At 33.4% G+C, this 13,344-nt stretch overlaps 1 protein-coding gene across 1 annotated transcript in view; it reads left to right on the top strand.

Moving 5' to 3' along the window:
• PrBP (Prenyl-binding protein) overlaps positions 1–1,642 on the top strand; it is a 132,302-nt gene extending 130,660 nt beyond the window's left edge. The window contains exon 6 of the mRNA XM_090391445.1: positions 206–1,642. Coding sequence (XP_090247571.1) covers positions 206–287 — 82 coding nt within the window. The 3' untranslated portion in view covers positions 288–1,642. The remainder of the gene's footprint in view (positions 1–205) is intronic.
• Positions 1,643–13,344: the final 11,702 nt, after the last annotated feature.

Here is a 13,344-nt window from a genome sequence, read left to right as displayed (position 1 = left end):
ATTAATTGTATGATGTACGTATTAATTATGTATTCTTCTGACCAGGTTGCCTGTTTCTGTAGGATGGAAACTCCAAGATTTGTGGGAAAATGTTTCTGTCCTTATCTGAGGTTGAAAAAGTTCTTAAAAGTTTAGTATTAAATTGTTATTATAATAATTGTCATAGATATTGAAAAAATAATTTGTTTTTTACTTTTGCTTTCAGTGGAAATGTCATAATCGAAACTAAATTCTTTGATGATGATCTACTAGTCAGTACATCAAAAGTGAGACTTTTTTATGTTTAGTTAAAAGAAATGGAATGCTCATTACCCATCATCACTTCACGTGGACAAAGTGTGAGGAATACAGACTATTTTAAGCAAGTTGATAATTTAAAGAATGAGTTTTCATAGTCACTATCTGGAATATATATATATATATTGAAGTTCATGGTACTAGTTTGTGTTCACTATAAGTGGAAAATTAAGAACAAATACAAATGCCATATTTAATTGCATAAGTGAACTTTTAGACGTAGTCAGTTTGTCTGTGTATGATATATATATATATATATATATATATGTAAAGAGGAGGCATTGCTTTATAGATATTAACTAGTTTTTTTATCCTTAAAAGAAATAGAAAATGACTGCCGTAATGTTTATAGGTTAGAAATTGTATTATTTTATTTCTTAAAAATGCATTCAAAGGGAATAAAATTGAAACATAAAACAGAATTCAAACACTGATATATTCATCACATTTTATTTTTTTTATTTTGTTTGTTTGGATATATGTGTAAGGATAGATACTTCATCTAAAGTACCTTAGTGTGCCAAATGAAAATGCACAAGATCAGCTGCATAGAATTGGAGAACAAATGAAAGAAGACTTGGTTTGTTGATTTCAGAAATGTGTTTGAATAAATTGATCATTTGTTTTAATTCCTAAGCACCACATAAATAACTTGGGTTGACATGCAGTGCCTCCTCCTCCTGTTTAAACACATCCGATCTTGCTCACATCTGGGAAGATGTGTGCATACTGTTACTGTTATAAATGTTACAAAGTGTGCATTCATGTCCAAAGAGTAAGAGCTTTTATAAGAAAATGTTGGCTTATTGTTCTTCTAGTTTTGAAATTAAATGTTTTCTAATTTTCAAATTGAAAAATTAAAAATTCCTTTCTTCTTTTTTCTGATACTGATTTAATTCATACTAATTGCTGGTATTAATTGTAATGCATTTTCCAAAAAATATTATAACATATTTATCAACCTTATTATGAAGATGGTAAATATTTTAAATAAAATATACCCGTTAAATAATTTAGGAAATAATTTAAATAAAAAAAACAACTTTTTTCTTAGTGCTGCTTTTGCTATACTTTTATTGTGTTTAGATGAAACAATCTGCTGATGTATGTAAATGGTAATGCAATGTTTGATTAAATGGGACTGTCTGTGACTTGTTGATTGTTTTCTAATTTGTATATGTTCAAAAGTGAAAACCAAATTATTAATTCATATCAGCTTAGTAAAGCTTTGTTTCTTTTCTTAAGTGTAAATTTGTTTGCAATTGTAAAAGTTGTAATATATAAATATTAATACACTACATAATGTATATGAGTACATTACAATAAATATTTACACTGAATATTAAATTCTGTTTTGTTTTGTTTTTGATAATTTTTGTTTCTAATTCAACTAATTAATGTAGCAGTTTTAAAGTGTTAAACTTTTTTTTTTTAATGTAAGTACCATATTGTTTTCAGATGCTGGTTAACTCAGATTTGTACATATTGATTTTAGTTGTATTGGTAAATTATTCAAGTACAATCATATTTTCTTTCATCCACAGTGAATGTTTCATTGAAAATACCTGACAAATCGGTAAATGCTTGAACAAATTAAGCAAATTTATTTGTTCAAACGTTTGCTGATGAGACCAGCTGAAATGGAAAAGTGGGTTTAAATCAGTTTGCCAATTACAGGTCGAGTACAATTTTATGTATACATTATGAAAAATTATGGAAACAACTATCATGTTACAGCAAAACTTTAGCTTAATATAAACCAAAATGAACACTCAACGTTTCGACCTTTATATCAAGGTCATCATCTGGAGCATACACACATATACAAAGAAACAAGCTGTGCTACAACTACATAGTTTGCTAAAGTTACTGACCAACTGTTACAACAATTATTGGCCTGACCTCTGGCGGGAAACCCCACCCCCTATACTTTTACTTTAGGATTCTAGCTTTGATGTAGTAAAGGTTTTTTTTTTTAGAAAACCATGTAGATTGTAGTGCAGCTTGTTTCTTTGTATATATGTGTATGCTCCAGATGATGACCTTGATATGAAGGTCAAAACATCGAGTGTTCATCTTGGTTTATATTAAACTAACGTTTTGCTCTAACACAGTAGTTGTCTCCATAATTTTGTCATAATGTATTCTGATCACCGTGTAAGCATGAAGGAAAGAATTTTATGTATAATTTCAAAGAAGAAATATGTTTAAGGTACTGGTTAATTGTTAAAATTCTGAAACAATTGCCACAACTAATTTGTGAAAGATTTACAGGTTGCAAATATAATAGCTGAGTAAACTTTTTGATATGTACTCATTGTATGGGATAGTACTACACAAAATAGTTTATTGCTAACTTTCTTCCTAAATGCTAACGATGTAAACATCTCTATTATAAATATGATTATACTGTTGATGCATCTGTTCATTCCCCTAATTTTGGGTAGTGACCATTCCCATAACACATGTCCAAAAGTATGTGTGCTTTGAATTATGGGATAATAAGGCAATTGATGTGAGGTCATCAGCCTCTATATACACGTAGCCTTGTCGTGAAGTGCTAAATTTATTTGGAACAAGAGAAATTATTCCAAAACTCTAAACTAGCAGTATACAAAACTGTGTCAAAACCAGTGGTTTTAATTATGAATCTGAGAGCTGTGTTAGAAATAAAATACTTGATCAAAGACTGGAGAACACAGATATGAGAGTTCTGAAAAAGATTATAGAGTGAACAGATGGTATCAATGGTAGTATCACATTAAAAATGAAGATATTAGGAGAGAACATGATATTGTTAGTATTCAGTAATGTATTAGCAGAGCTAATCTGAGGTAGTGTGGTCACTTAAACAGAATGGTAGAAGAAAGGTTAGAAAAACAAGTACTTTTTTTGCTAGAATGATAGGAAAAAGACTCGGAGGAAGACCCAGATCCAGATGAATTGATAGATGTAGTTAGTACTGTCATGATATCCTGTACCCCTGAGGGTACATATCAGGAATTTGATGATGTAAACATATATATATTGCATGTTCATATATAACATTAATAAAAACAGAAAAGATCTTTAATTCTACCCATGGTACTAATGTGCTATAGATTTACAACTTTTTGTGGGTGGGAGTTGCATTAAAAAAAATAATAATAAATAACAAATTTCTTCAATAAAGTAACATTATGGGTAAGCGTAACATATCAGATAGTGGTGAATATATTAAACAGTTAAAGGAGAAATACAACAGGCATAGTAAATTTAGTGAATCTTTTGTGACAGTTCTTGAGCCTTCATAGAGTTGTCATATTAACAGTAGTTCCTGTTGGATGGATTAAGGACTGATTTTTGTGATACAGTATCTGAACAACTTGTAGGAATTAAGAAACATGTAATATGAGCGTTGATCACGCACTATTGCTTCTTCCTGCTGTGGTAAAAAGCAAAGAATGCTTATGTTGCTAATATTCCTTCCCTCCTCTTTTACCTTGCAGCGTCGAGGATTTTCTACATTTAACTACTACCGTATCAAGGATAAGGTGGTTAGCCCTATTCCCCCTGGTGTGTCCTATGTCTGTAGATGAGTGTGTTCACGGACCAGTTTGCCCATTCTGGAGGATGAAAAACCCCCTTTCTCTGTATGAGACTGGCTAGCTATTTTTAGTCTAAAGAGGCCAGATAAAGGTTCCTCACATCACTGATGGAAATTGAATCCAGGTCTTTCCAACCAAAGGGCTTTGTCTATACTGACTGAGCTACGGAGGCTCCTTATGTTGCTAAACTATGTATCATTAGCCAATTAGGGCATTTTTTTTGAATGCTAAAATAACCTTATCATGATACTAAGGAGTAATCCCTTAATTAGAAGTATGTTTTTCATTTTCAGGTTTTCATAAAAGCTGACTGGAGTGCTACTAATTATTAGTAGTGTGTTTGATATACTCTCTTAGTTTTATCTCCCTTTCTTTGTAATTTCGAAGAGGGGAGAGGATCTGGAAAGTTCTGATAAACACCTAGAACAAAAATGATATTAAAGCAACTGATTTATTTATTCTTATGGCAAAAGGAATGCAGAACAGCTACAGGTCAATGTCCAGTCTGGAAAGCCAATCCAAGGCCTCACCGTCACCTTGTGGATGTCCTGTAGGCCACCACCATGAAATTGGCACCTTGGGCAGTCATTCACAATATGAGTAATCGTCTGAGCCACGGGAGAACAATCACAATAAGGGTAGTCTAACAGCCTCCATTTATGTAGTAGGTAGCCACATCTGCCCTGGTTAGTTCTGATCCTGTTGATTGATGACCAAATTTTCCTAGGAAGAGCAAAACCAGGCTGCAGAGCACAGGGATCTTCTACCAGGAAGCCGTTTGTTGGGAGATTGTTGGACTAGTATTCTTTCCACATGTCAGGTGTTGATGGCAGGGCAGTTGAAGAGAGTTTGTCCATGGACTAGAAAGGCTTTCTAGATTTTAGGTGAAGACTAGGTGGATTTATGAAAGTCTGGTGCAAGGAGTGGATTGCTCATTGCTTTATTAAATTCTTTAATCGAGGCTTGTCTTCTCCGTATGTTTGGTGAAGCAATGTTAGATAGGACAGGAGGCCAGGAGAGAGGGGTGCTTCTGACTGTCCCACTAATTGTGTGCATGATAGAGTTTAGCTGGGTGTCTATAATGTTAGTGTGTGCCCTTCTTTCCCAGACATTTTATTACTATTATTATTATTATGTAACACCTACAGGGAGTCCAAAGACTCATCAAGGGAGGGCACCTACTCTACAACTCCATCTCCACCACTCAATTCACCAGCTACAACTAACCGCAACTACACCAACGGCCTACCCACCACCACTAGTATTTCCACAGACAATCGCAAACATCCATGCTCACGACGGGATTCGAACCCACAGCCTTTTGGCTGAAGAGCAGATACGCTAACCACTCAGTCAACCAGGAAGGCAAATGTCAGATTTGTGTAAGGCATCTGATAGGATACCACACAAAAGGCTGTTGTTGCATAAACTGGAGAACATGGGATTGGAAGACAGCCTTCCTGTGCACCCCCCCCCCACCAGTAGTGGTACATTGCTGGTGCTTCAGACACAAGAAGCCCCAGAGGTGAATCACAGGTAACATGAAGCTAATGTCTCAAACAAGGCGTACCAAAGTACCAAGCCTCCTGGACCGCTTACAGTAGCTATGATGAATACAAAGCAACTGATATAACCACAAGAAAGAACATACTAGTAGCAGGGTTATGACAGTAACTTATGTTCTTATATCCTTGTATGTTCTTTCTTGTGGTTATATCAGTTACTTTAATATCATTTTTGTTCTAGGTGTTTATCAGAACTTTCCAGACCCCCCCCCCCCATATAATTTCTTTTAAAAATAAGTATATGACTATACATTTATTTTAAAGTTTATCAAATTAATGGAATATATTTCATTAATGATTTTATATAATTTAATTCTAAAATATGTGTGTACATGTGTTTTCACACATACATACAAAAAATATATTAAAATCATATGGCTTATAAACTGCTGTGGTGAAAAATGATACTGAAACAGTATGCTATATATTTCAAAGTTCACTATTTAAATTTAATAGTTTTTTAATAATAGATAATAAATTCTAATTCTAATAATAGAATTTTAAAGCATCAAAGCATCCCATACATGACATTCTTACATTGCTAATCATTCCATTGACACTAGACACAGAGCTCTTTGTAATGCTGTCAAAATTCTGCACTGAAATAGAATTTTGATCTGATTTCCTCTTCTCTGAAACCTGTGAAAATCTACACCACCATTCTTACTAATGTCTATCTCAAAGTTTTGGGAAATAATCACGGTTAACCATTCTTTTATGATTTATGTAACCTATATTTGAATTACAAATTGTCATCCATTGTTTCCTTTGAGCTTTATTAGTGTGTTCTCCTATTCACTTAAGCTGTGACCGAGATATATTGATCAGCATTCACATGTTAAGTGACTCATGTCAATTTTGAATGGTATCAAGTGATCATTTCTTCTCTCCCTGATGATGTACATGTAATGAGGAAGAAATGTATATGAGTTAATAAATTCTGCAATCCTTACATGTGCTAGCCATTATTTAATTCATATTAGAATGGATTGAATGGGGGGGGGGAATTAATAACTATTTATCAGAGTGATCCACATCAAGTTCCAATTTAATTTGAAAGCAGTTTTTATTTTCTTTAAGTAACTACATGAGATGTTAACCATTAGCATATCAGTGCCATGTAGGAATAAGTGGCCAAGTCAAGGTGAACCACTGGAGATTGAATTCCTTAAGGAGAATTGTGCGGCGAGGAAGACTTCTAAAATACAGAAGTAAAAGAATGAAAGAGGAGGACAAAAAGTTTGTTCAGTATGTATGTAGCTGGAAAGTAAATGGATGTCAATCAGAAGTTGCTTGTGCATTTATGGACTTAGTGAAAAAGTGGTGGACTGGTGGCAGCCACTTCAGTAGAAACAGTGCCCATGAAAATACCCATAGAAAAGAAATAAAGTGGAAACAGTTTGTCTGCAAGAAAGTTACTAAAATGAGTGTAGGAGAAGGGATTACCATTGAACCAGATTGCTCTCTTTTGAATAGTATCAAGCATTTTTAGATAGGTTTTTGCACCAATTCATAATAATGTGTTAAGTAAAAGGAAGCTATAAATGTGATGTGCTTATGTCAGCAGAGGTTAAAGTTGTAAATCAGTGTGTTTATGCTAGTAGAAGTTAGAGTTGTAAGTTAGTCCAAGAAGTCCAATCTGATCTTGCATAGAGAGCTTGATATTTAACAAAGATGGGAGGTGAAATATGTCTGTTTTTCATGAAATAAGAGAGGGTTGTGCTGGCAAGACTGTCCTTGGCCCACTGAAATATGACAAGGAGGGGTAGTTTTATGGCACTGATTATGGAAAATCTCCTAGCTTGGGATATATATCTATGAGCACTGCAAGATTTTCAAATGAAGAAGAGGAATAGAGGGGTACTGTCATTAGCAGAACTCTGGATAGGATTTTAGGTTAATGATAGGTGAAGTACAGTACACCTGAGAGTACTCCAGCATTGGTGGAGAAATCTGAAGAAAAGAAGTCATCCATTATGATAAGTGAGCAACCAGAGAGAGAAAGTTAGCAATTCAGTTGCAAAGGTTTGACAGTAGGCCATAAGATGGTAAAAATATGTTACCAGAAAAGATATTATATAGAAGTTCATATTAATGGTCTATAATCCATCTCTTCATTAAAGGTCAATCATAGAATAAAATTCGTAACCTGATATAGATTGCTCTGATTTTATAGTTGCATTGTAATGTATAACTAGTTATTAATTCCTATACTGCATCACAGAATTATTTCCCATTTATGTATGGATTTGCATTATGATTACCATGTTTTCCTTATAAAAAAATCTGTGCAAATAAACTCTTTACATTTTAATTGTTATACTCCAGTACAGGAATTAAAAATCTGCTGTACTTGGTAATTCAGTATATGCTTGTTATTGATATATAATTTTTTAAATGTGACTCTCACCCACGAAAAGTTGCAAACCTGGAGTATGTTAGTACTGAAGATGGAATAAGGGTATTTTTTTTTAAAAAAAATAATTTGGAAGCTGTTCTCTGAGACCAAACATGGAACTCTCCAAGCTATTTTAGCCTCTACTAATCAGAATGGTGGTCTCACACTGGATGATGAAATTCATCTTCTATTTGAAGATATTCACAGACATCCATGCCTATGGTAGTCAAACTGATAACCCACAATATAATTCCTTTCAGATATAAATGATATTAAATGTGACTGTTGTCTGAAACCATCTACTTTTCTTATGCCTTAAAATTATTTTAACCATTTTCGTCTTGATGTGTTTACACATATCAAGGCAAATAATCCATGATGTGTAAACCAAGGTTTACACATCATGGATTATTTGCCATGTTTCTGTCAAAATTGAATAACATATGGATGCTATTAGAATAACATGTTGATATGAAGCATAAATTATTTATTTCATCTATATAGTTGTTTGGATGGTAAAAAGATAAAATTATACTAGATGAATTCTATTCTTGTTTTAATCTTTTATACAAGCACGACCAAATAGTTGTTTGTGCGTGAAGTAACTTCACAACTAGGTTTATTGTATACTAGTAGCCTAGTTGTTTCAACCTAAAACTGAAGTCTCAGTAAGAGTTGGGCCTGTGGAGATTTCAAGAGTTAAATCAATGCAGAAGTCATATTTTCTATACATAAGTAGTAGTATGGTGATACACCATATTAAAATACCCTGGATTATAGATATAGGTGTAGAAAGTTTTTCACTTGGTTACAAACTAGATTAAACTCGATCAGAAATTATATTCTTGTTTTAAGCTATTACTTAACTATGAACAAACAAATGTGTGCATTAAGTATCTCCCCAGCTAGGCTACTTGTACATAGAAGCAGACAACTTCACATCCTTCATGTTCCAATAACAACACACTTTCTTTCTGACATGTTAAATGATGCAATATCAGAAGGTGTTGCTAGGGTTTGAAGAATAAATAGAATGGGAGTGAAAGGGATTTGTAATTTTATTAAGCGAGAGAGAGATTCTTAAGAAGAAAAGATGATGTGGAAGGAATACTGTGTATAATAATGAATGGGGAGACTTGCATAACAGCATATGCAGTGTATGTGTGCTGTGTATTTCATTAACCTGTTAATATTTAATAATTTTTTTTTGCAGTTGGTTAAGTTTATTTATGACTACAGTGAAAACTTTATTGATGGGGAGGGAGAGGGGAAAACACCAACATCTAAGCCAGGACTCCTTTTTTTAGGTGAAAGCACTCAAGGTTTAAGGTGATTGCACAGTGAGCTCCATTAAATTTCATGATTATATTTAATTTAATTTAATGTTATTCATTTTTATGCCTTTTTTTATTTTGTGGTTTGGGTCATTGTCTGCTCTTACTAAACTTTGATTCTGTGAATGCATTCACTACTTTAAGCTGTAGACCCCTGATATCTTGTTTACTTAATAGTTTTGTTTTCCATATTATTAAACTCTTTGTTTGTTAATATATTATCAGTATCTGAAAACAGTTTTGGAAATAGACCATAGGTTCCCAAAGTGGGCGGTACCGCCCCCCCCCCCCCCCCCCCCCAGTGAGCGCTGAAGCCTTCTGGGGGGGAGGCTATAGTGGGATCAGAAGCATTTGGGAGCGTTCAGGTGGTGTAGGGGTCGGTGGCTCTTTATAGAAGAAATTAATATATATTTAAAAATTAATTATTTTCGTGATTTTGAGATTAGATAATCATTTAAAATTTAAATATTGCATTTTAATTCATCTTATGCCTGTCTTACACGATCAATTTTTTTATCAATTTTCTATTTCAATTATTTAATCATTTGAAAATTTACCATGTCAGATAGAAATAGATGTCAATGAGAAAATATAGCATGTATATATGTGTGTATAATAGGGGGGGGGGGGCTTTACAAAATTTATGTCTTGCAAAGTGGGCGGTGGCCCAAAAAAGTTTGGGAACCTATGATATAGACAGTGAGCAGTTAATTGAAATTTATTACTGAATAATATGGACAACACTAGCTATGGATAATATGTGCATACGATATAATAGTAAACAAGTATGAAAAGCTTAACCGTGTCTGATTTTCAGAGTATTTGCTTAAAGTGAAAATGACAGATTTTATGGTTTCAAAACTACATCTGGATATTTTTTTTATACGTTTCTTTCAATTTTGTGTTGCTTCAAATAAGAAGCAGAAGTGAAGTTATGTGTCTGCTAAAGCGTGTATTTTTTTAGAAAAGCAGTGCATGGAAATCGTGAAAGATCGCATTGCCAATTTAAAACATTTGTACATACATATAGTCTAACTGTTGACATACGCATATTTTTAAACCACATCTTGGATATGTATACATCTTTAAAATTCATAACAACACTAGATTTATATAATTTCCATTCACATTTCATAACATTTAGAATGCTACTGCTATGTAGCTTTCTTTTTTATCTCTGTGCAATAAACTTCATATGTCAGTATACCAATATTTCTGAAAATACTTGTTTTTATAATTGTTCCAAGATTTAATTAATCTTCCTAGATTCATTTGGTATATGTTGCAGTATTAATTACCACAAAACTGTTTTCTGGAATTCAGTGCTAACTGAAATGTGCATAAAAGTGCACCTAGGAAAAAAATCTCTTTAAAATACTGCATTGAAAAAAATATGGATATAGATTTCATTGCAGAGAACTGTACTTATAATTCATATCATTCATTTCCCAATAAAAAGTTATTAAAGGATGACAAACCTATATATATATAAATTTTTTTTTTCCCAAATCCCACAAATTCCTTCCCATACTTGAAAAAAATTAAATCATAAAAAAATAATTTTTGTTTACTTTTAAAATGGTACTACCAAATGTAGTATAAGTAACATGATGCTAATAACTGAGTATTAATTTTGTATGGATTTGAAAAAATTCATTTGTCATTTAATGTTTTCATTTTCAAGCCTAGAAACTAGGTGGGGAGAGGATTTAGAGATTTGGGGAATGGCTCTGTACATTATAGGCATACTATTTTTATATCCATATCAAAGTATTAAAGAATAGTGTGATATGGATATAAAAATTCAAGTGATATTGTATATTATTTGAATTTTGCATAACCTAATTTTTTTTCCTTCTAGCATTTGCTATTGTAAAAGTTATTTTCAAGATGTTACAAATCTAGTATAAGCAACATAATGCTGATGCTTTATTTTGTATGCATATCTAGAAAATTATTTATTTATATTAATATGAAAAATGTATACATTTGTGCACTATTCTCACATTAGTAGGCTCTTAGACTGTACATACTCCTCATCAATCACAGATTCAAGAATTTGATGTTTTAGTTGAATTTATTTTATATTTTTTTAAACAGGATATCTTAAGTGTTGCACCAACATATTTGTAACTTATTTGCAGATAAGATGTATATTGTGATATTGTAATTAAAATGCATTTTAACTGTCACTTTCTTGAATTAGAAACTGGTTCACTAGAATGCATGTGGAAATGATCTTAATTTTGTTTCCAAGAATTACACATATGACTTATTGCCATTTGTACCAGTAAAAATGAAGTCTGTTTGTATGAACATAACTCAAAATCAACTGAACAGATTAATACTGAACTTGCTTGCTGGCATTGTTCATGGCACTCAGTAGATGGTTGAGGATTATTTATTTTTCAAAAAATTATGAGCATTTTTGTTAACTAGCGAATAAACAGACATTACTCAAAACCTGTTTTACCCTTTACATGCACAATACTGTCATCATTCAGAATTAGTATGCTTTCAATTTGTAACAGTTTTGACATGAATGATAGCCACTTGATGTGACTATCATTCATGTCACATTAAAGTATAAAGAAAGAAAGATATACTTTCTCGACATAAGTTTTCTGATTTCAGTACTCATGATTTAAACATAATAAAAACAGCCCTTGCATAAGAGTTCTTAAGCATAGTAGCTCTTGCCTTTTAGTGAGCAGTACAATTGTGATTCACTTGCAGTATGGTGAACTCATAGAGACCAAAGGAATAGCTTTTTATTATAAATGATTTGCTATAATGAATTTTATTTAGTAAGCATTCATGCTATAGGGCTTTGGTGAGAACTTTTTTTTTTTTTTTTGTACTTATTCTACAACTACAGACCTACCAAAGCTACTTCACCTCTTCCTCTCATATTCCCTCTCTATTCTAATGCCTGTGGGTGTGATGTCACTTGTATACAAGTTGAATAAAGCTGGTGCAAGGACTGATCCTTGTGGCAGTCCATCCTGTAGGATAAATTGATCTGCTTTTTTGTATTTTTCTATTCAAGAGTATTTGTTTTAGTATATTTTTTCCCTTTTTCTTTTGGCTGCTCTACACAGTAAGCTTGTCTTCCATACAGTGTCATAGACTGATGTCAGGTCTACGAAGGCAGTACTTGTTTTTAAACCCTTTTGGTATCCAGCTTCTATCTGGGTTCTGAGAGCCAGGACCTGATCACAGAAACTTCTGCCAGATCTAAACTCAACCTGTTCATTGGCTAAAATATCTTATATTTTTGGTGAAATCCTGCAGAAGATAATTCTTTCAAAAAATGTTTAAGGTCGGTGCAGAGCAATGCAGGGTGGAAATTATCAGGGTCATCATATGACTTGTTTGGTTTTGGTAAGGCTGTTATCTTTGATTCATTCCAAAATTGCGAGTCGTTCATAATTTATTATGCATTTCTGGGTTGTAGAGCTAACCACAACCAGATGAGCTCAAAGGTGACAGTTGTGGATTACCCCTTAGGTATGGAAGGAAACTGCAATAGAAGCAGGGTAATCTGATGAATAAGTAGTCCCAGACTAACAGTAGCGTTATCATTGGGGGTGGTGGAATGGCCCTTGGAAAGGTCTCTCTAACCAAAATACCACAGAACCCTAAGACAACAATGTGATATGGTCCTCATACTGCCATTAAATAAACATGCCCCTAGAAAGAGGCCCAAAGATCAACCACAGTCACTGTTCACCAGGTTAGGTGCAGATGCTTGGGCATCTGCTCAATGTCAGGAATGGCTTCTATTTCTGGGAATGGAGCTAGCCACCTGCACTAGCCTCTGGCAAGGAAGTAGCAACTTCTAATACCTCACCTTGCAGTCCAAATGCCCAACAGTGGCATTATTATTATATGGGAATCTTAATGGAGTCTAAAGACTCATTGTAGGAGACTCAAACTATCCACACAATCTATCATACCTCTCCCTGAACCCATTAATAGACAAAGCACTCGCAACTGACTCTGAAAAATTATAGGCATCAATGTGTAATGGCAACTCATTACACATTGATGCTGGCCTGGTTGGCCGAGTGGTTAGCATATCCGCTCTCCAGCTAAAAGGCTGCGGGTTCGAATCTTGCCTTTTGCATGGATGTTTGTGATTGTCTGTGAAAAATACTAGT

The sequence above is a fragment of the Typopeltis vanoorti genome, chromosome 4 (assembly GCF_054136105.1).
Source record: "Typopeltis vanoorti isolate ZY-2024b chromosome 4, IOZ_Tvanoo_1.0, whole genome shotgun sequence".
NCBI classification, from domain to species: domain Eukaryota; kingdom Metazoa; phylum Arthropoda; class Arachnida; order Uropygi; family Thelyphonidae; genus Typopeltis; species Typopeltis vanoorti.
Note: the sequence above shows the minus strand (reverse complement) of the source record. Positions and strands in the feature narration are given on the sequence as shown.